Source organism: Rana temporaria, chromosome 1 (assembly GCF_905171775.1).
Source record: "Rana temporaria chromosome 1, aRanTem1.1, whole genome shotgun sequence".
NCBI classification, from domain to species: domain Eukaryota; kingdom Metazoa; phylum Chordata; class Amphibia; order Anura; family Ranidae; genus Rana; species Rana temporaria.
This window is the reverse complement of record NC_053489.1, coordinates 393,162,231-393,186,857: the sequence shown is the minus strand read 5'-3', so window position 1 is coordinate 393,186,857 and position 24,627 is coordinate 393,162,231. Positions and strand designations below refer to the sequence as shown.

General features: G+C 43.9%; 1 protein-coding gene across 1 annotated transcript in view; it reads right to left on the bottom strand.

The window, feature by feature from the left end:
* The window catches only part of SGTA (small glutamine rich tetratricopeptide repeat co-chaperone alpha), a 64,395-nt gene that overhangs the window by 35,095 nt on the left and 4,673 nt on the right, over positions 1 to 24,627 (bottom strand). Inside the window, 7 exon segments of the mRNA XM_040322643.1 lie at positions 244 to 306; positions 389 to 527; positions 613 to 717; positions 3,013 to 3,112; positions 9,472 to 9,550; positions 11,737 to 11,840; positions 21,396 to 21,532. Of these exon segments, the coding sequence (XP_040178577.1) occupies positions 244 to 306; positions 389 to 527; positions 613 to 717; positions 3,013 to 3,112; positions 9,472 to 9,550; positions 11,737 to 11,840; positions 21,396 to 21,495 (690 nt within the window). The 5' untranslated portion in view covers positions 21,496 to 21,532.

The following is a 24,627-nucleotide window of genomic DNA, read 5'->3' as shown; positions in this document are numbered from 1 at the left end:
CAGGAGTTGACTGGTTGCTATGCACATCTGCCTCCAAATTATGGCTTCTCCAGTTTTAATATATTCCCCCTTATCCAGCGCTTATATACTGCAATATATTTTTTATAAGCCACTCTACTCTTATATACATTGAAGTGTATGCCATACACAGTTCTGATACCCCAATTTTCAAATCAAAAGAAGCAGTGCAACATTAAAATTAGTAACAATAGGTTTAAAAAAAAAAAAAAAAAGCCGGCTTACCATACTCATAAAACTGGGATTGTTGAGTAGCCCAGCTAGATCAAACCCACCAGGAGCAGCCATCTGTAGTGGAAACAAAAATGGTCAGTTAATTTCCCATGACCAGGATTGCACCAAGTATCAAAACTAAAGCCAAGACACTTACTGGACTTGGAAGCTCCTTCATTTTCTGTTCAGCAATCTTAAGGTTCGATTTATAGGTATCGTTATCAGGATCCAGCTCCAGTGCTCTTTGGTAAAAGCTCACAGCTTCAGCGTGCTTGTTCAAACTTGAAAGTGCCAACCTAGAATCATAAAAGAAGAATACATGTGACTAAAAAGCAAGTTGTGAGCAAGCCTTAAACAAATAGGCTTTTAACTTGCGCTTACCCCATTCTGCCATATGCTTTGCTGTAACTGGGGTCAATGGATATAGCCTCTTCACAGTCCCGCACAGCCCCAGCATAGTTTCCTATTTTACTGTAAGCTGCAGCCCTAAACAATGCAAAACATTTAGAAGTTAAATACATACGGAAGATACTGGATGAGTCAAACTCCTCCAAAGCAATGAATAGCATAGCAGGAACATTTTCTTTACAAAGGATGGGCTGCTCTGAGCTGGGTCACATAGTGAAGTTTGCTGGACGGGGAGAGAAGCAAACAATTTACCAGGAAGACTGTGCTCAGGGGGATTAATTAATGGACAACCGATACAGTTATCCATTAAAAAGAATAAATATTTAAAATACAATTCCAAGCACCATTGATAATATAGCAGTAAACTGAATCTTGTGATGAATTGCTGACAGAGCTGTAATGTATTACTAACCCATCACCTTTCTTGATTTGTCTGTGTTTAGAAGGCATTGGCCAACATAAAGGTGAACAAAATAAAATAAAAAAAAGTCACCTCCGTCATGCTAAACCTGGAGAAACCAGCACGTATCTTTTTATTAATCCCAGAGTGCAGCTTTCTATGTAGTTTTTAAATCCCTGATGAATGGGGAAATGCTCTTGGCCCTTAAAACATGAAGGCCCACATGCTTATACAGTAAAATTGAAATTCACTATTTTTCTTTTTATGTCAAGGCCAGTCGTGTGGCGCTTTCATTACTTTTTACAACAAAAAGCCGTAAGGGGTTCTAGCCTTCTACTAATCTACTTTAATTTTCATCTGTGTGCAACACATTTGCTGGACCAAATAAGACTTGGGAAAGGGAATGAAAGGCCAATTCTAAAGCCCCACACATTAACTTAAATCAAAGGCTGTGAATCGAGTCTACTCTCTTAACCATAACCGGATGTCTTCTTCACAACAAGGTTCATCAGTTAAGCGGATGTTTGAATTGGTTGGAGCTACCAAAAAAAATAAATAAATAATTGCGCCCGGTAGGACTCCCACCAAAGACCACAATGGCAGCACTTCCTGGAACAGGAAAAATGTGGAGCAGGCAGTTTGATTTTTCAAAAGATCCATCGTCTCCATTTCCTGTACCTTGCAGAGGGTGCTGGCATGGGTGTAGTGAAAACTGTTGCCATCATTGCTCTCAAAAAGTTTTCCCATCAACTCCTGCCCAACTGAACCCAGTCACTGGAACAGAAAGCAAACAATATCCTCAATTGAGACAGACAAAAATTAAAACCTAAACAGAGGTTCTGAAACCATTCAAAACCAGAACAGGTGTGCCCTTTGGACACCCCTAAGCTCCTGTTTCTTTGACAACGCCAACATTTTGGGTTTTACTATACCAAGAACAATGGTAATCTGTAGAAATAGGGAGGGCGAGTATTCCCAGCAGGGACACAGACATAAAAACTCAAAAGTGGTTTTAACAGTTTCATATGATATTAAAATATAAGAAAAGATTTTAGCTTTACATGCACCTTAAGGCAGCACGATTTGCAAGGAGCAAATAGTTTGTCACTCGCCTCTTTCAAACAATAAGCTCATGAAGGATAAACGCTGATTAGCTACTATGGACTAATAATTTTGTATATTGTACTTTTCCTACACACCCAATTATGTACTCCAAATGATTCTTACTTTTTATTCCATTTAGTTCATACATATATTTTAACATTACTGATTTCCAAAGACCAATACACTTAATTAGGGCTCAAACAAAAAAAAATAGCATCCCAAATCCTTAAATATGAATTCATAAAGCCAATTTTACTAAAGGAAAAAAAAAAACTCATGTCAAGATGTTACAAAATAGAAGCTTAATGTGGCAAGTATGTCCTTTCTGGGTTTATTCTATACCTTACTGGAACCGTAAAAGTAATGGTTAACTCCATAAGGCCCCTTTTACACTGGTGCGGGAGGCACGGTGGCGGTATAGCTGCGCTAAAAATAGCGGCGCTATAACGTCGGATTCGGTCGCTAGCGGTGCGGTATTAACCCCCGCTAGTGGCCAATAAAGGGTTAATATCGCCCACGGTATTGCCGCGGTTTCCCATTGTTTTAAATGGGAAGGAGCGGTATACACGCCGCTCCTCTCACCGCTCCAAAGATGATGCTGGCAGGTGATTTTTTTCTCTCCCGCCAGCGCATCGCCTCAGTGTGAAAGCCCTCGGGCTTTCACATTGAGTATGCAGTGCAGGAGTTTTTCAGGCAGTATAGCAGCGCTATTTTTAGCGCTGTACCGCCTGAAAAACTCCTCAGTGTGAAAGGGGTCTTAGTCCTCCTTTCAGCTTAAATAAGTAATGTTACAAAACCAGCCAATCTTTGGACAGCAATATGTTAGCCAATTTAAGAAGACCATATTTCAAAGAGTAATAAGTACATACCTATTGCAGTAATAGACTGCATTAGCTGGGTTATGCTCAATTGCTTTGGTGTAGAAGGAGACCGCACTTTCAAAGTTTTCCAACTTCATTTGTTCGTTACCTTAAAAATATAATGCAGACATTTTACATATACAAAAAGGTATACTTACAAACATGATGTCTTTTCCTCATAAATATATATACAGTTGTGCTCATACGTTTACATACCCTGGCAGAATTTATGATTACTTGGTCATTTTTCAGAGAATATGAATGAGAACATAAACTTTCACTCATGGTTAGCGTTTGGCTGAAGCCATTTATTATCAATCAACTGTGTTTACCATTTTTAAATCATAATGACAACAGAAACTACACAAATGACCCCGATCAAAAAGTTCTTAATACTGTGTATTGCCTCCTTTAACATCAATGACAGCTTGAAGTCTTTTGTAGTATTTGTGGATGAGGCTCTTTATCTTCTCAGATGGTAAAGCTGCCCATTCCTTTTGGCATATTTTGTATTGGCATACAGCTTTTAGTTCCTGTAAATTCTTGGGCTTTCTTTCATGAACTGCAGGTTTGATATCTCCCCAGAGCGGCTCAATGATATTGAGGTCAGGAAACAGATGGCCACTTCAGAAGCTTCACTTTATTCTGCTGTAGACAATGACAGGTCAACTTGGCCTTGTGTTTTGGATCATTGTCATGTTGGAATGTCCAAGTACGTCCCATGCTCAGCTTCCTGGCTGATGAATGAAAGTGTTCCTCCAGTATTTTTTGATAACATACTGCATTCATCTTGCCAATAATTTTGACCAAATTTCCTGTGCCTTTGTAGCCCACACATTCCCAAAAATAGGATTTTTGTACTTACCGTAAAATCAATTTCTTTGAGTTCATGGACGGACACAGCAGCATCTTGACCTTAGGGTATTATCCTCCTTCTAGGAGATTGACTAGGCAGAAAAACAGCAAAGGAGGGGTGGGTGCTGTGTCCGTCCATGAACTCAGAGAAATGGATTTTACGGGGAGTACAAAAATCCTATTTTCTTTTCCGTTCATGGACAGACACAGCAGCATCTTGACCTTAGGGACGTCCCCAAGCAGTGTAACAAAAAAAAGCGAGGGGTGGTAAAAACACAGCAAACCAACTTCACCTCAAACAAACCAAAGCTCCTCAACAGAGGAACTTTACCCTTAAACAGCCGCCAGCAAAACCATGCGGCCGAAGGAGGCATCCGAAGATGCACTCACATCCACCTTGTAAAACTTTGAGAAGGTGTGGACTGACGATCAAGTCGCTGCCTTACACACCTGTAAAACAGACGCCTGATGGCAGAAAGCCCAATAGGCACCAATTTCCCTGGTCGAATGCGCCATAACCGGGAAGGTAGGCGCCCGCCCCCTTAGAGCATAGGCCTGAAGCACGACCTGCCTGATACACCTAGAAATGGTGGCAGACAAGACCGCCAGACCCTTCTTAGGACCAGTCACCGACACGAAAAGTGAATCAGACTCCCGAAAAGGAGCCGTAGCAGATAGGTACACCCGTAGAGCTCCAACCACGTCCAAGGAATGCAACGCAGCCTCTTTTGGGTTCGCCCACTGAGGACACAAGGATGGGAGAACAATGTCCTCATTAATGTAAAAGGCTGAAACAACCTTAGGAAGGAACGACTGTTGTGGACGCAGCACCACCTTATGCCTGTGGATGACCAAGTAAGGAGCCTTGCAGGACAAGGCCGCTAATTCAGACACCCTTCTGACCGATGTAATTGCCACCAGAAAAACCACCTTCTGGGAAAGAGTCAATAAAAGGGATCTCACTAATGCCCTCAAACAGAGGCTTTTAAAGCACGAGAGGACTAAATTCAAGTCCCACTGAGGCAGTGGAGGACATACTGGAGGGGTCACATGCCGAACCCCCTGCACAAACGTACGCACTAGAGAGTGCGCCACCAAGGCCAAAATCTGACCCTTAATCGTACTTAAGACGAGTGCCTGATCCACTCCACGCTGTAAGAACAACAGAATCCGGGACATCACGTATGCACGGGGGTGCCAATTCATCTCCTCACACATAGAGGGGCAAGCCTTCCACGTAAGATGGTAAATCTTCCGGGAAGTAGACTTCCACGCCCACAAATTAATAGAGATCACTGAATCAGACAGACTTTGGTACCTCAGCACCTGGCTTCCAATAGCCACACCGTTAAAGCCAATGACTGTAAAGCAAGATGAAAGATAGGACTCTGCGACAGAAGGTCCTCTCGCAGTGGCAGGCGCCACAGAACATCTGCCACCAGACGCACCAGATCTGAGTACCAGGGACAGCAAGGCCAATCCGGAGCAATTAGGATTGTTGGTATCCCCTCGGCATCCACTCTGCGTAGCAGACGAGAAAGAAGCTTCAGAGGAGGGTGAAGGCGATAGTGACCCCACAGCGCCACCAACGCGCCCGCCCACGGGTCTTTTGACCTGGCCACAAACCGCGACACCTTTCGATTGAGTCGTGATGCCAGAATATCCACGTCTGGAGTGCCCCATTTCAGACACAGACTTAAAACACATCCGGGTGTAGCGACCATTCTCCTTGGTCTAGCGTTTGGCAACTTAGGTAGTCCGCCTGCCAGTTCTGTACGCCCGGAATGTACACGGCCGAAAGAGCCGGAACGTTCTGTTCGGCCCACCGGAGGATGTGAGCCACTTCCGCCGCTGCAACCGAGCTCCTTGTGCCCCCCTGATTGACATACGCCACAGCCGTGGCGTCGTCCGACTGAATCCTGACCGGGCGGCCCTGTAGTCTCAGAGACCACTTGGAGAGGAACAGCCTGATCGCCCCGGAGTTCCAGGACATTGATCGGCAGGCGGGATTCTTCCTGATTCCAGCGCCCCTGGGCTGACTGAACACCCCAGACTCCCCCTCCCCAGCCGAAGAGACTGGCATCCGTCGTGACCACCGTCCAATGGAACGGGAGGAACGACTTGCCGGCCCGAAGCACCGGAGATGTCAGCCACCACACTAGGGAGGACCTGACCGGGAGACTCACCAAGGACGAAGGGCGCTTGTCCCAACGCGACAGAATTTCTCTCTGTAACACACGAGTGTGAAATTGAGCATACTGAACCGCCTCGAAAGAGGCCACCATGGGACCCAGAACTCGCATGCAAAAGCGAAGCGACGAACACTTTTGGGTCGCCAACCACTGCACCGCAGTTCGCAGTGTCCGTAGGTTCTCAGTGGGAAGAAAAACTGTCTCCGAGGAATCCAGGACCAACCCCAGGTATTCCAGGCGCTGAGACGGTACCAACACCAACTTCTGAACATTTAGCAGCCAACCGAATTCCCGGAGGGTCTGGCAGGTGATAGACACATCCACCTCTAACTCTGAGCTTGAAGAAGCTCCAATGAGGTCGTCCAGGTATCCTACAATAGCGATACCGCGCTGCCTCAGCAGGGCCAGAATCGGAGCGAGCACCTTGGTGAAGGGAGGGCCACAAATTGAAAGTGGTCCTCCCCAACCGCAAAGCGCATATGGGGATATGCAAGTACACGTCCTTGATATCCAAGGACGCCAGGAAATCCCCTTGATGGAGTGTCGCTACTACAGAGCGAACCGACTCCATCCTGAACTTTTGCACTTTGACAAAACAGTTGAGGGCCTTGAGATTCAGGATTGGATGGACCCCTTCCTTCTTGGGGACTACAAACAGATTGGAGTAAAACCCCTGAAACCGTTCCAGTAAGGGAACTGGCACGATCACCCCCCTGACCAGCAGATCCTGAACAGCCCCAAAAAGGGCCTTCTGCTGACCCAGAGGAAGCTGGAGGTTGGAAGGAAAAAATCTGTTTGGTGGACAAGAGAGAAACTCGATCTTGTACCCAGAGGAAACGACTTTGCAAACCCACCGGTCGGAAAGAAGAGACATCCACCGAGCTGCGAAGCCGGCCCCCCACCCGAGAGATGGGCGGGGGCATACTTTCATGCGGAAGCAGGTTTTTCCGCAGGCTTGTTGGGCTTGCGGAACCAGGGGTGCTTCTGCCCTTCAGCGGGCGCCCTAGCGCCTTGAAAGCGTTTACCTGCAGCACCGGGCGGACGAAAAAAAAATGCTAGGGGCGGTAAAACAGGGCCCCTGCCTACGGCGAGGCTCCTTACCCTTACCAGATTGTGGGAGCAGAGTGCTTTTACCTCCCGTGGCATCTTTTATGTCGTCATCTAGAGAAGCCCCAAAAAGCCTTTCACCCTTAAGGGGAAGTCCACCAAGGCCTTCTTAAAAGACTGGTCCGTGGACCAACACTTCAGCCAAATAAGGCGGCGCAACACCACCGCGTAGGCGAGGTCCTGGAGAGCAAGGGAAGCGTATCCAGGGCTGACTCACAGACAAATTTTAGGCCCTGCACCAACTGGTCGGCCAGCGCCACACAGTCCGGAGGGGCTTGATGCTCCTCCAACTCCTGAAGCAACAACTTTGCCTGTTCAGTAAGTGTCCGAGACACTAGAGCCCTGGCCAAGACTGGTCTCACCGCCGACCCCACCACCGTGAACATGGAGCGGGCCACAGCCTCAGCTCTCCCATCTGCGGGGTCCTTGAAAGCGGGAACCCCCTACACAGGCAACGTGGTAGCTTTGTTCAGTCTGGACACAAGGGGGTCCACTGACAGAGGAGAGGTCCAGTTCTTCAGGAAATCCTCCTCAAAAGGATAAACGGACCGCAAAGCATTTTGGAACAGAAAAAAACTTTTGCGGCCGATCCCATTACGTGTACAAAAACTTTTCCAGATAAGGAACACAAGGAAACACTTTTGCAGTGCGGGCCGGCTTGCAAAACCTAAACGCGACCGACATCTCTGATGTGTCCGCCAAATCCTCCATTTTTTGAGTATCCCGCACCGCAGTGATAAGAGCTCCCACCAGCGCCATATCATGCGCTGACCCTGATGCAGAGTCATCCTCACGGTCTGTGTAAACTAGGCCTGCATCCTCTGACACCTCGGAACCGGGGCCAGGAGCAGAAGCCGGGTCCGATTCCGTGTCAGAGGCATTACCAGTAGAAGGCGCGTAGCTGTGTGGAGTGTTTAACACTTAACATGCTGTTTTTCTGCCTAGTCAATCTCATAGGAGGAGAATACCCCAAGGTCAAGATGCTGCTGTGTCCGTCCATGAACGGAAGAGAAACATCAGCGATCCACCTCCGTGTTTCACGCATGCAGAAAAGCATGTAATGTGTTTTTGCGGCAATTTGTGTTTTGTAATCTGCCCAACAACAAATTGGTCCAATTAAGGCTATTATCCGATTAATCGAAACAATAATCGGCCAACTAATCGATTATGAAAATAATCGTTAGTTGCAGCCCTAAATAAATGGCTTCAGCCAAACACTAACCATGGGTAAAATAAAAGTTTGTGTTATTCATATTTTCTGAAAAATGGCCAAGTAAATCAAATTCTGCCAGGGTATGTAAACTTACGAGCACAACTGTATCTGCAAAAAAAAATTATGCCCCAATGTCAGTTTTTTTTATTTCAAAGCAGCAGCAAAGACAATATAGAAACCAAATACATGCTTTGGGCATCAGTCACAGTTTTTTTAAAAGGGGAACTTTACTTCAGTAAGAAGAAAATGCTAACAGGAAGGCTTTTTAATTCAGGAAGGGACACGAGCTACTCACCTGCCTAAGAAATTTATTTAGATTGCACACTGAGCTGTACATGCAACATTGGCATACCTTAGACTCACTGGGGCTTTATGTGACTAGTATTTTCCACAAAGAAAAGGATGTTTGTGCCCCCTTTCAAAGAAAGTGACAGAGTGCATTTTGGTGCATATTCTCTACTTGCTGAAAAGGTTAGCTTGGGAGGAAAAAAAAAAAAAAAAAACGCAGATCGCCGCCATTACTAGTAAAAAATTTTTTTTTATAAAAATGCCATAAAACTATCCCCTAATTTTTTTACAAAAAATATGTAGAAGAATACATATCGGCCTAAACGGAGAAAAAAAATTAGCTTTTTTTAAAAAAAAAATTGGGGATATTTATTATAGCAAATAATTGTACTGAATGGTGCTTTTTTTTCAAAATTGTTGCTCTATTTTTGTTTATAGCACAAAAAATAAAAACCAATTGATCAACCACCACCAAAAGAATTTTTTTTTTTTTTCACAAAAAAAAAACAAAACAACACAATTTTGTTTGGGAGCCACGTCGCACAATTGTCAGTTAAAGCGGCACAGTGACGAATCGCAAAAAAGTAGCCCGTCATTTGGCAGCCAAATGGTCCGGAGCTGAAGGGATTAAACAAAGTTTAAGACAAAGTAAGAGGAAGATTCTCCAATGGCAGTCATTACAGTATCAACTTTGGGTTACCTAGTGGAACTCAGCAGAAAACTGTTTTATTGTGCATAATCTTGATGTCTTTTTCCCTATAAAAAGATTTATATTCTGGAAGATAAAAGTTAAAGCAGTGTAAAAAAATGTACCTTCAGTTTTTAGTCTTTCGGCTTCTGTTATATCCTCTTCTGATGGAGAATTTTGATTTGAAGTTATATTTGGAACTTCCTAAAGAAAGTTATTGACATGGTTTATGCTTCAAGTCAACTCTTCAATAGGACAATAGGATCAATCTACTGTACTTGCAACTGGGGCCTATATAAAAAAAATTGGGGTGCCTACTATACAGTCCTAGCCTTGAATTTCATTTTTTTATTCATACATCTAGGTTACTTTGAGTAAGCAGAGATTTATTCTGCTTCTGGCAATACCCATGCAAGCATTTCAGTGAATATAAAAGCAATAGAGAAGACAATAAAGTTCTCATAAACCCACCAACTCTCCAAGAAAAGCAAGATTTTGAATCATATCTGTGAAGGTTCTCATGTAGCCATGTCACGGTATAGCTGGTATCGATTACTCACTTCTACTTGTTCTGCAATACTGAATATGTTTTGTAGTTTCCCCAAGACACTACTCAGTTCTAATGAGCGTCATAAAAATACTCCAGCATTTAAAACACACAGGTAGCAATGTGGAACACTAAAGTTCCACAACTTTCACACCTCCCATCCTGTACTTGGACAATACACTGGGGTATGTAAAACTCCTTAAAACTGAAGAAAGGGAAAAGAAAAGCTAAGAAATGGCTTCAACCTCACGGAACAAGTCCACTTGATTGAATCATTACAGGCAAATTAATTTCATTAGCAGTGTATTAAAATTTTCATCTGTAAAAACAAGGTCATTTAATAAAAATCTGTTATATTTCCACACAAAACCCCCAGTATATTCCCATTATACATAAAGGCAGTAAAATATAACAGAAATAAAAGTTAAGAGACCTATTGGAAAGACATCATTCATAATAAGTTTTATATTTATATCAGGACAGTCCTGCAACACTTGTACCAAGTGTATTTGTAAAAATCATAGATAATACACCCAGTTTACCAGGGTCACAGAAATTTCTTGCTATACAGTAACTAAAAAACACATTTATGAATGGTAGGTTTCCAAAAAGGTCTTTAACGTTATTTTTATTTTAACCCATTTTCTTGCTTTTATTTTCATAGAAGAGTATTTTGTCCATGATCTTGTGAGATCATGGGTACAAATCTCACTTGTCTTCAGTTCTACTATACACTGCAGTAATACATGTACTTTGTCTCTTGGGGGTACAGAACACAAAAATCAAAAGACTACTTCTTTTAGCACAAACATACTGTGTAAAACAAGCACTCTCTTCTCCAAAATACACAGATAACATTTTGAAGGTGCTTAAAACTACCAAAACATCTCCTAAAATAAACTGGAAATATGAGTAAACTATTTATTTACTCAACATGCAAATAAAAACTGTGCAAGACAGATTAAATTAATACATTTTCTGATATATCTGTAGAGCACTAGATACATCTGGAAAGTAGTCAAAGCGCTTCACTTTTTCCACATTTTGTTATGTTACAGCCTTAGGGCTCTTTCACACGGGCGGACCATTTAGGTTCGCCTGCCAGTTTTTTAGGCGGACCTGAACGGGCGCTCCGTGCTCCTCTATGGAGCCACGGATGTCAGCGCCGACATGCCCGCTGACATCCGACCCGCCAAAGTGTGACGGAGAAAAAAACTATTTTTCGATCCGTCTGGCGGATCGGGTGAACACGGACATACGGTCCGTGTTCATCCGATCCCCCCATAGGGGAACGCGGAGAAAAGACAGGGCAGTCCCTGCACAGTGTGCGGGGACTGCCCTGTCATCGGCCAGCTCAGCGGGGATCAACGGAGCGATCCCCGCTAAGCAAGCGGAGGTTCACGGGGCGGATCATTACTGATCCACCCCGTGTGAAAGGAGCCCAATTCCCCAAAAATTCTACAAACAATACCCCATAATGACAATGTAAAAGATGACAGGTGTGTGCATTTACTAATCATGTACAATCAACTGAATTTACCACATGTGGACTCCAATCAAGTTGTAGAAACATCTCGAGGATGATCAGTGGAAACAGGATGCACCTGAGCTCAATTTTGAGTGTCATGGCAAACACTGTAAATACTTATGTACATGTGATTCGACTTTTAATATTTAATACATTTGCAAAGATTTCAAAACAAAACTTCTTTCACTTTGTCATTATGAGGTATCGTTTGTAGAATTTTGTTAATCCATTTTGGAATAGGGCTATACCATTACAAAACGTGGAAAAAGTGAAGTGCTGTGAATACTTTCCGGATGCACTGTATGTCAAGTCTACCTTTTCTGTAGCTGATGCAAAAATCTCTGGGAGCGTCTGACATACGGCCAAGCTGCGATCCTCTATTGAAACTTCAAATGCTGTTTCCAGACACTGGACTGCAACTGTGGGAATGAGATAAGCAGTTCAAATTTTTACTGTACAATTTCAATATCACTTAAGCAAAAAGCAGCAGTTGAACAAGTTAAGAGGAACCATTTTTTAAGTCCCTGAGTTACAAACATCTTGCATACTACTTGTACTTAAGAACGGAGGCAGCGTGAGGTCACATTGGTCCTGGAAATCTTGCTGCCACCTACTGTCTGGCAGACCTGTCAGCAATCCCTGCACGGCCAGTTAACCCCTTTCCTATGCTATTCAAAACAAATTATTTTTAGCTGGCGATAGGCCGACCATAGAAGTTTTGAATCTTGGCCGGTTTAGCGGGAACAAGATATGAACCGTGTGTGGGCAGGCGGAATGTACCAAGTTGATCAATCAACTTAAGTACAACCAGCCTGTCAGATTTACTTGCGATAATCGCAAGTGTCTGCTAGCAATAATCACTGTCAAGAGCGATGTTTACACACACCTCTCCCCGTTCTTCAGCTCCTGTGACCGATCGCGGGACTGCGGCGGCGATCGGGTCCCCGCGGTCACGGAGCTTCGGACCGGGTCGCGGGCCCGTCCCACAGCTGGGCACTTAAAGAGGACGTACAGGTTTGTGCTTGTGCCCAGCCGTGCCATTCTCCTGACTTATATCGACGTTAGGCGGTCCTTAAGTGGTTAATGTTTTGGTTCCGCTTCAAGCTGGACAGCATGGAGCGGACTACTTCCTGGTTTTCCTAAATGCACAGCTATTCAGCGCAACATCACACCAGAAATTTTCCCAGCTACCCGGATCATGCGAGGAGCCTGTGGGACGCAGTAGAACTGCCAGGACTACATTACTTAAGATGAGCACGACTCCCACTTATATCTTGTGCAATAAATGTTACCATTTAATACTATGCTTAGAGAGGCACCCTCCCCCCCCCCCCCCCTGTTCCTTTTTATACGTTTTGCAGAGTTGCTGGACACACTTTGAGGAAGGATGGCTGCCTCTTTTTAAACCACCTCCTTACTGTGGTTCAACTTTGTTTTTACCTAAAGACTGACTAATGTACATTATTACAAACTAAGGGCATTGCCTCCTGGAGCGCCAGATACCCAATTTACCTTCAATGTCAACAAACTGTCCTTAATTCTTATATCAGACAGGCTGCCACAGTCAAGGGAGAGCAGTGTGGGAAATAAAAATCAGGTGTTGACATTTCAGAGACCACTGCAATAATGCTGGGGGCAAGCTCCTAGACTTGAGTTCCTGCAGACACAAAGGGGCAGGAGCTAATTAGGACTGAGCAGTACCTCCTTTTCCCCTGACAAAGGGGAAAAGGAGCAGAAACTTGCAGAAAGCATGTGGCCACCAGGAATCCCAATCTGCTATGTTCTCAGATGTAGATAGAAGTGTAAATGCAAAGTAGAGAAGTGCTGCAGGGATTACCTTAACCTCCCTAGCGGTATGATTCTGTCTGGAATTTTGTTCCAAAAGCGGTACCATTTTTTTGTATGGAAATTTGGTGTTATTTATTGTAGGCCTGCAATTCTTAGTAATTACTTACTTAAACCTGACCAAAGAAGACTCTAGTAGACCTCTCAGATGTAATAACGTTCGAAAAAATAAAATCATGAGTTATAATCTAATAAATAATATCATTTTATTCAGTAATGTAATAAATAATGCAATTTGTCAAACAGAAGAAAATTCAGTAATAAATAATGCAATTTGTCAAACAGAAGAAAATTCAGTAAACATCCTGGGTGTGGTAAATTTTGAAACATGGGACTGCACATAGACCAACGTCACAATCAGAGCAATAGAACCTTGTTTCCTTTCGGACTTTTTTTCCATTCCCATCTCGCTTTGAGCAGCAAACTACACACATTCTTGTAGGTGCTGCCTTTTTTGCGCTTGGCGGGATGTAATCCGTAAAGTGACGACCAGTCAGCCTCTCTGGGTTTACAATGTCAACAGCGCGACGTCCAGATCTGTTCACGGCCACTGATGGCGTTTGGTAGTTCAAAAAAATTTGCTCCACCACCTTCCAGATGAAGTCGGAGTGAACAAGAGGCTTGTCACTCCTTCCCTTGTGCAGTATATAGGCATTCCACATACATTGTTCCAGGAGATGCCTGAATATTTTTTTATAGTATTTTTTTTGTTGCTTCCGCATAGCTGGATAGAAGGTCATCGCCTGATCGGCTCTATCGACTCCTCCCATGGTGTTGTTGTAATCGATCACAAGTTGTGGCTTTTTGACATCTTTCCCACCTCTTGTGTGGACCATGGCAGTGGAGGTGGTATGTACTGTACTCATTAGGCACACGTCTTTTTTGTCACGCCAACGCATTGCCATCATCTTTCCTTTCTGCCAGGCCACCATTTCTCCTGTTTTCAGTTTTTTCTTGGAAAACATACATGGCAGGTCACGTCGGTTGGCTCTAGCGGTTCCATATGCGTCAGTCTTGTTTTTTAGTAGAAACTCGTACAGCTCAGGCGACGTGTAAAAGTTGTCGGTTGTTACACAATACCCCTGATTGAGCAATGGTTCAAGCAATGAAAGGACTGATGACGTTGCCATCCCATAGTCGCTGTACCTGGGGTTGAATTGTGTTCCTTTGCCGGTGTATATGATGGAATTCCATATATAGCCAGTTGTAGACTCGCAGAGCATATAGGATTTTATTCCAAACCGCGCTCTCTTGGATGCGATGTATTGAATCCAGCTGAGGCGTCCTTTGTAAGCCATCAGACTTTCATCAATGCTGATGTCACGGTCTGGGACATAGGCCTGCTGGAAATTTGTTATAATCATTTGGAATACTTCCCAGATTTTCTTCAGTTTGGGCGCTGGATGTGTGGCTTCGTCAAAGTCCTCATTGTTGGTGAAGTGTAGATTCTTCATTATGAGGGAAAATCGGTACTCGGACATGATGGTGCCAAAAAATGGGGTTGCCAGCAATTTATTTTTAGTCCAGTACCATCTCTGCAGGGGTTTACCCACCACCCCTTGGAGAAGTATTAGCCCCAGAAATTTCCATATGTCCTCCTTACTCACAGGTTCCCATTTTCTGGATCTGGAAAACTTGCTGTGCAGAGTAGTGGATTGCTGCTCTTTGTAGCGGTTTGTCTCCGTGACAATCTTTTCAATGACGTCATCTGTCAGAAATAATTTTAGGTACGCCAAAGGATCATTGTGATCAACTTCTACCTTCATCCCAGGCGATCCTGTAAACGGGAATCTTGGCGGTGGTACTGCATCCATACCGCAATCAATAGGGCACCAAGTGCGCACCTCACTGAGCTCAAGTGGAGATTCGTCGCTGTCGCTACTTCTCTGGTCAGAGTCGGAGTCGTATGACGAATCTTGCCACGAATCGCTATCGCTGTCGCTCAATTCTGCGAGGAACTCTGTGTCGCTGTCGCTGTCACTTATCTGATCCAAAGCCGCTTTGGAGGTGCTAAAGTGACGCTTTGATGCCATTTTATTTTTTTTGGTTAGATAAAACAGCAAAAAGGGCAGCCAGGGCAGTGTAGAATAATCTGAGGTGAAATCTGAGGTGATACAGTGAAATCCTGTCAGATTACACTGTATCATGTAACTTTATGTGTGTGTTTTACTTTTTTACATTGTAACATTGTAACTTTTTTGAATCTCCCGCCCACTTCCGCCACTGTGAGGCGCTGCGGTTCACAGAGACGGAAGAGAGAGGAGACATCAGAGAAGACATCAGCGGGGCTCTCACCGGGATTAGGTAAGAACACCGCTGCGCTCACTCTGCAATACATTCTGCCGGGGCTCTCACCGGCGATCACAGCGGGAAACCCCGCTGGATCGCCGGGATGTCACCACACCACCGCTGCGCTCACTCTGCATTTCCCCTGACTCATCTGACCGGCGATCCAGCGGGAAACCCCGCTGGATCGCCGGGATGTTTAGCCACCGCTGCGCTCACTCTGCATCCCCCCCAGCGGGACTAGTCTGACCGGCGATCCAGTGGGAAACCCCCGCCGGATCGCCAGGAATTTTTGGGGGAAAAAAAAAATGCACCCCGAGCGTGACTCGGGGTTACCGCTTCTGGCACTGAATGTTAACCCCGAGTCACGCTCGGGAATACCGCCAGGGAGGTTAAGCACAGTTCCCACACCATAGTGGGAATACCACCAACTTCCTGGTAGAGACGCACCCAAAAAACACACCCAACATGGAGTCTACAGCTGCAGTGAATCTCTAGCATCTGGAGGCCCTGTGTGACACTGCCAACAACTGCTGATAGAAGATCATGGAGGAGAGAAGAAGTTTACTTTGAGTTGATACCAAGCTAGTTCTGAACGTTGAAGGGATTTCGCAAATCGTGTCAACCTACACATCATTAGCTGGATTCAGAGAGAGTTAGGCCGGCGTATCAGTAGATACGCCAACCTAACTCGGAATCTGCGCGACCCAAGTTTAAGTGTATTCTCAAACTGAGATACACTTAAAACCTAAGATGCGACGGCTTGCGCCGTCGTATCTTAGGGTGCAATATTTAGGCTGGCCACTAGGTGGCGCTTCCATTGAGTTTGGCGTAGAATATGTAAATGACTAGATACGCCTATTCACGAACGTACGTGCGCCCGTCGCAGTAAAGATACGCGGTTTACATAAGGCATTTTCAGGCGTAAAGTTATTCCATCAAATAGCTGGACTAGTAATGTTAAGAATGGCCGTCGTTCCCGTGTCGAAATTTGAAAATTTTACGTCGTTTGCGTAAGTCGTCCGTGAATAGGGCTGGACGTAATTTATGCCCACGTCGAAACCAATACGTCCTTGCGGCGTACTTTGCCGCAATGCACACTGGTATATGTAGACGGACGGCGCATGCGCAAACGTCAATCACGTCAGGTCACCCCCCCATTAACATAAAACATGCCCCTTCAGCCTAATTTGAATTAGGCGCGCTTACGCCGGCAGCATTTACGCTACGCCGCCGTAACTTAGCAGGCAAGTACTTTGTGAATACAGTACTTGCCTAGCTAACTTACGGCGGCGTAGTGTAAATACTCTACGCCGCCGCAAAGATGCGGCAATGTACCTGAATCCACCTATATATCTCTAGGAATACTATATTATACATCTGTTACTTCCCCATTGCAAGATGAGTGGTAGAATTGAAGTCTTTGAGAGAATTTTTTATTATGGATCAACTGTGGGTATAGAATTGGGTATATGTGATTGTACGATATTATTTTATTTCTTATGGTTGAACTGGATGGACTTGTGTCTTTTTTCAACCTGACTAACTATGTAACTATTATGAGATTTTAAATTGAATGAAAAGATATGTATGCTTTTTAATACAGGTTTATTATATATCCATTGGAGGAGTATTTAACCGGTTAAGGACCGCCGCACGACTATTTACGTCGGCAGAATGGCACGGCTGGGCACATGGATGTACAGGTACGTCCCCTTTAAGATGCCCAGCCGTGGGGCGCGAGCGACCATGACCCGATCGCCGCCGGTGTCCCGCGATCGAGTCACAGAGAGGAAGAACGGGGAGAGGTGTGTAAACAAACCTTCCCTGTTCTTCCTAGTGTGGCTGTCAGTGATCGTCTGTTCCCTGTGTTAGGGAACGACCATCAGTGACGTCACACACACAGCCATGTCCCCCTACAGCAGTGTTTCTCAATTCCAGTCCTCAGGCCCCCCCAACAGGTCAGGTTTTCAGGATTTCCATTATTTTGCACAGGTGATTTGATCAGTTTCACTGCCTTAGTTATTACCACAGCCGTTTCATCTGAGGGAAATCCTGAAAACCTGACCTGTTGGGGGGGCCTGAGGACTGGAATTGAGAAACACTGCCCTACAGCAAGAACACTTTCTAAGTACACACTTAACCCCTACAGCGCCCCCTCATGGTTAACCCCTTCACTGTCATTTTCACAGTAATCGGTGCATTTTTATAGCAATTGTCGCTGTGAAAATGACAATGGTCCCAAAAATGTGTCAAAAAGTGTCCGATGTGTCCGCCATATCGCAGTCACGGAAAAAATAACGAACTAAAAAAAAAATTTTTTTTTTTTATAAAAATGCCATAAAACCATCCCCTATTTTGTAAACGCTTTAAATTTTGCGCAAACTAATCAATGAACGCTTATTGTGATTTTTTTTACCAAAAATATGTAGAAGAATACGTATCGGCCTAAACTAAGGAAAAAAAAAGTTATATTGTTTTGAGGATATTATAGCAAAAAAGTCAAAAATAGTTTTTTTTTTTAAATCGTCGCTCTATTTTTGTTTATAGTGCAAAAAATAAAACCAGCAGAGGTGATCAAATACCACCAAAAGAAATCTCTATTTGTGGGGGAAAAAAGGTCGCCAATTTTGTTTGGGAGACACGTCGCACGACCGCGCAATTGTCAGTTAAAGCGACGCAGTGCCGAATCGCAAAAAGGGGCCAGGTCCTTCACCTGCATATTGGCCTGGGTCTTAAAGGGTCACTAAAGGAAAACATTTTTTTAGCTGAAATTACTGTTTACAGGGTATAGAGACATAATAGTTAACCGATTCCTTTTAAAAATAGATAAAAACCAATCATATAATGTGCCTGCAGTTTAGTTTAGTTTTTGCTGTTTCCTGGTTCTCTGATGTACAGAGCCAGAGAGCCAATAGAGGGCAGTGAAGGTTTTGCAAAACGAAACTGGATTGGTGCGGAGGGGTTATAGACACACAGTAATCACACCTCCTTGATTAGTCACCACAGTGAGAAATCTCCCAGTACTGTGGTGATCAGGAAACAGACAACCAGGAAGTGTCCAGAACAGAGAGGAATTACAGCAACATCAAAGCAAAAACAAACAATGAGGACATGAAACCAGGACTGCAGCAATGTAAAGGAAGCCATTTAGCTAAAAAAAAAAAAAAAAAAAAAATTCCTTTAGTGACTCTTTAAGTGGTTAAAGGGGTATTTAAAGTCTCATTACACTTACTTCTGTATTTGTATGTTGAAAGGAGTGTGGCCACAGAAATCCTCCTACTAGAGGCAAGTGCTATACCTGGATTTATTTTATAGTTCCCAAAAGATAGAAACATTTATTTATGCCCTTTGTGTATGGAATAAAATGGTTACCAGGACAGATAGCGCGGGTAATCATCCCAAACCAAAAAGCAATAAACTGAAGAGAATTCTTCCCACTCTTAAGCCTTGTACACACGATATGATTGTTGGCAGGGGATTGTCTGTTGACTGTTATCCTAAAATCTTACCGTTAGTACACTCCTTTTGACAACTGTTGTTCAACTTTCAGCCAACAAATGTTGGATGACATGCTAGAAAATGTTCGTCAGACAATGGTTTATCGTGAGATTTTCTGATGGTCCGTACACAAATCCGTCACAAAAGTCGAAAGCACAAACACGCATGCTCGGAATCAATGCTCAAAACACGAAATTGGCAGAAGGGGCCCAAAGGGTGGCGCTCAAGAGCTGAAAGTCCTTGTAGTACATCACTGTTTTTGGCACGACAATTGTGTACAGATAGTATGCAAGACATTATTATGTAACACGCCCTTTTGACAAAAATCAGACGCTCGGTTGGCCAACAATCATACCATGTGTACGAGGCTTTACTGAAACAATGTTTTTTTTTTTTATTGCAGTCAGTTTCTCGCTCACAGCAGAGGTTTAAAACTGGCCAGTGTTCGCTAGTTTGAACATTACGATATTGATAGACAGGAAAGCCAGTAAAGTATACAAGTCCACATCTAAGACTGCATCCAAGTACACTTTTATTCAAAACAAGAGACATTAATTACAATATAGTTTTAGTATTCCAAGTAGAACTTCAGAAAACCCATAAGGTGCTTAATAGGCTTTTAATAAAATCAAAGTACAATAATGTACTTTAATATATTTTCTCCAGTTGAGCGATTGTCATAAATTATTAATGCCCTGTAATGCAGGGATAGAACGAGTTCCCTAGCAATAATGTAGGCCTGAAAAGTTGTCATAAGATAAACAGGTGTAGCATATAATACACCAATTTAACCACTTAAGGACCGCCTCCTGCACATATACGTCGGCAAAATGGCACGGCTGGGCACATGTACGTACTGTACTAGTACCTAGCCGTGGGTAGCAGGCGCGCTCCTGCGACCTGGTCCGAAGCTCTGGGACCGCGGGACTTGTGGACCCGATCGCCGCTGGAGTCCCGCGATCGCTCCCCGGAGCTGAAGAACAGGGAGAGCCGTGTGTAAACACGGCTTCCCCATTCTTCACTGTGGCGGCATCATCGATTGAGTCATCCCTTTTATAGGGGGACACAATCGATGACGTCACACCTACAGCCACACCCCCCCTACAGTTGTACACACACTTCAGGTCACACAACCCCATCAGCGCCCCCTGTGGTTAACTCCCAAACTGCAATTGTCATTTTCACAATAAACAATGCATTTTAAATGCATTTTTTGCTGTGAAAATGACAATGGTCCCAAAAAAAAAAAAAAAAAAAACGCTAATCGCCGCCATTAGTAGTAAAAAAAAAAAAAAAAAGACAAAATTAATAAAAATGCAATAAAACTATCCCCTATTTTGTAAACACTATAAATTTTGCGCAAACCAACCGATAAACGCTTATTGCAATTTTTTTTTTTTAATATATTTTTGGGGGATATTTATTATAGCAAAAAGTAAAAAATATTGAATTTTTTTTCAAAATTGACGCTCTATTTTTGTTTATAGCGCAAAAAATAAAAACCGCAGAGGTGATCAAATTTTCCACACAGAAAGACAGCCACAGTAAGCCTCCATATGTCTGCAGGACCCAGTATGCCTATATGATGTATGTACACATAGGATGTCACAGATTATACCGCTTGCTTTCCATTCAACCAATCAAGAATAAATGTCTGACCTTGTATACAAGCACAAAAACGTCTGAAAAAACGTTCAGCTTAGGTGTAAATGAGGGCGAAGAAGAAAAACACAAAACTGAAAATTGTAAATCCACAATATTTTCAAAACATCTGCAGAACCTGGTGGTAAATGAATCACTGGCTGTCTGCTACAATTGCATCTTTTAGCAAACCTTTTGCTTTCTCCGATCATAGTGTGACATAATAGTGTTGCAATGGGGGGAGGTTTACTAAAACTGGTGCGCACACAATCTCGTACCGCTCTGCATATTAGAAAACAATCAACTTCTAGGTTTTAGCCCTCATTCACATTAAATGCAGCTTTGGAAATGTGCAATTTCAAAGCTGCATGCCAGTGCAACTTCAGGTTTGACTTGGAAGACATCTTTGTGGCTTCATGGACAGATATCTACGCAAGTCGCCAAAAGTAGTGCAGGAACTACTTTTAAAATCGATATAGCACTGCAAAGTCAGCGTCGCACCGATTTGATCGGTGCCATCAAGTTGCTCCAGTGTGAAAGGGGGCTTAATGTCAAAGCTTAATTAAACAATATAGAAAACCAATTGGTTACAATGCACAGCTACACCAGATTATGTGTGCACCAGTTTTAGCAAGTCTCCCCCAAAGTGTCAAAATACTACAAATACACCATGCAATCATAAAACCAAGAAACAGACAAACCTTCAAGACTTTCTTGGGCATCAGAGGTAAGTTCTCCATTTTGCAACTGGTCTTGTAAATACTCGATGATGGAAAATGCCAAACGTTTTTTGTCCGCCATTATTTTTTACAAATCTTTAATGTCACAAGAGCCACCTCTAAAAATGAATGAAACAGCGGTTAGGATACTAATGCAAGCCATCATCTTACAGAAGTCTGAAATGTTACAGCTAGGCACAATACAGCAAAAGGTAAAAAAAAAAAAAGCAGTGGAATTTCATTTTGAATTGGTCAATTGGCCTATAGACATAAAAGGCACATTAATTCGAAAATTAAAACATTCTACATAAAATATGCAAAACAAAGACTAGCGCCAGACTAATTTAAATTATAGATTAAATTCTAATTGGGGAGATTCTCAACATAGAATTTTTATGCATTTTTCCTGCTTGCATGAAGGTTTTCTATAGGAAAACAAAAAAACACGACTGCATTTTTCTGTAGAGCACTGGATGTCACTGTGCTGCTGTGCATAGCCATGAATAATAATAATAAAAAAAAAAAAAATGGGGCCTGCAGTTACGCAGATCACCACACAACGATGTGGCGATCTAACATGGAAGTGGGGGCGGATACTCCGTTTTGACAGGTATCCGCCCTGCGAAAGGTGCCAAATGTGGCGGCGGGGGGTATTGGAGCACACAAGCAAAGCTTTCTGTTTTGGGTGGAGCTCCGCTTTAATAAAAAAAAAAAAAAAAACGAAAGAAACCATTGTTTGCAAGTCAGACACTGCCTGTAACAGTACTACTCTGTCCACCTGTGCAGCTCCATTAACAAAAGACTTGCTTTGGGAAGTTTAATTAGGGAGTGTTGTCCTCCTGTGTCCCCTGCAGCACTCATTGCTTCCACCTGCCATCCTTCAAGTCATAACTTTGTCCTTTAGCCCTGGTTCACATTGGAGAGATTTGGCATGCGATTTGACATGTGAAGTCCGAATCGGCAACCCGCACAAATGTCTGAAATTGCCCCCGAAGTCGGGACTGACCTGCAGGAATGAAATTGTGCGAGTTCAGCTAAACTTGCACAATTTCATTCTTTCTGTCAGTGTGTGAACCAAGGCTTAGACCCCTTTCACACCGAGGCAGTTTTCATGCATTTTAGTGCTAAAAATAGCACCTGAAAACTGTCTCAAGCCACCCCAGTGTGAAAGACCGAGTGCTTTAGTAGCCTTAGTGGTGTTGGAGTCAGCAGAACACAGAGCTGCAGGGGACACAAGAGATCAGCACTCCATGAAGAGTCAAAAATTTCCTCCAACATTTCCTCTTAGGTTGGCCATACATTATACAATTTTCTGCACAATTTTCCTTAGATTTACCTTCAACTATGCAGTGCAAGGGCCTGCCTAATGGGATACTTGTTTAGTTTTGACCTCATATTATATGTTTTTTGGTAAATCTAAAGGAAAATTGTACAAGAAAATTAAACATGTATGGCCAGCCTTAGTGAAGCTGTACAACTGGCAGAAGTGTGCTTTCTACTTTACAAGCGCATATTTAAATGGTTTTTGCTGCCGCTTCTGATGTTTAGCAAGGTAAATCCTTTCCTCACAAAGTACTTTTTAAATTAAATAAAACAACAACTGTTAGAATAAGTTGTTACCCTTACACTGGCATTTTACTGTATAGCACTGGATGAACGAGATCACATTCAGGCTCCATTAACACTAGTGGGATTTCAGATGTGAACTGAACTCGACTCTTATAGAATCACACGACAATGAAATCACATTGTTTTTTAATGACAACGCCAATGTAACCCAGCAAGGGGAGATTTTGTAAAAGGATTCCTCTACTACTTTGGTGCAATTCCAGTACAATTTTGGCCACATGGAAAATGCAAACCACTTGAGGCCTGGTTCACACTGGTGTGACAAACGCTATGACATTGGGAGCACATGTCGCATGACGTGTGAAAATCAATGGTTGCCTATGGGAGCCGTCTTAACTGGTCCGGCACAAGTCGGTCCGACTTTGAAAATGCTCCCTGTACTACTTGGGTCCGACTTTGGTCCTACTTCAGCCCATTGAATATCATTGAAGTCGGATCAAAGTTGGAACGCCGTCTTGCATGGTCCGACTTTGGCATGCGACTTGTGCTTTGATGATCTTGAGGGGGAACTCCATGTCAAATTTCTAATAAAAAAAACGGCATGGGTTTCCCCTTCAAGGAGCATACCAGGCCCTTGGGTCTGGTATGGATTTTAAGGGAAACCCCCTACCCCAAAAAAACAGTGTGGGGGTCCCCCCAAAATCCATTCCAGATCCTTATCCAAGCGCCCAGCCAGTCAGGAAAGGGGGTGGGGACGGGCGAGCGCCCCCCCCCGAACCGTACAAGGTCACATGCCATCAACATGGCCCTGGTGACCCCGTCCCTTATGATGTCACCACCCGTCTTCTTCCCAAGAGGGAAGAAGACGACAGAGAAGCCACCGCGGGTAAAAGAGCAAGCAGAAGATAAAGGAGGAGCCCGGCAGAAGGCACCAGGGAGCGGGAGAAGAGGTCAGAGAGAGCAGAGAGGTCGGAAGAGACCCCTGGAGCTGCCCAATAAAAATTACTTTAAAAACTTGTCTTGTTTTTTATTGACATTTTTTTCCCCCCAGGTGAATGGGTAGGGTCACGATGTACCCCATACTCATTCACATAGGGTGGGGGGCCCCCTGATTCCGATAAGCCCCCCACCCGCAGGTCCCAACAACCAGGGTTGTCGGGAAGAGGCCCTTGTCCTCATTAACATGGGGACAGCGCGTCCCCCTGCCCCAAAGCACCCACCCCCCCCCAACATTGAAGGCATGTGGTCTGATACGGTTCTTGCAGGGGGGGGGCTGGCGCTCGCCCCCACCCCCTTTCTTGACCGGCCAGGCTGCGTGCTCTGATAAGGGGGGAACCAATGCCAGTTTTTTTATTTAAAATTTGGCGTGGAGTTCCCCTTCAAGATTCATACCAAACACAGTGCCTGGTATTGGCGAGGAATCAAGCCAGATCCCCGTTCATTGACATCGGACGAGTCTCTGACTTCAAGTCGCAGGGCAAAGTCGGATCCAAAGTAGTATGACTGCTGTGTCGTACCAGTGTGAACCCAGCCTCAAAGAAGCATCCAAGTTGTACTACATCCTACAACAGGAACTGTTCGGGTATTCAGGCAGCCATGGGTGCTGGCTGTCTGCATACAATAGCTAGCAGGGGATACTCATCCA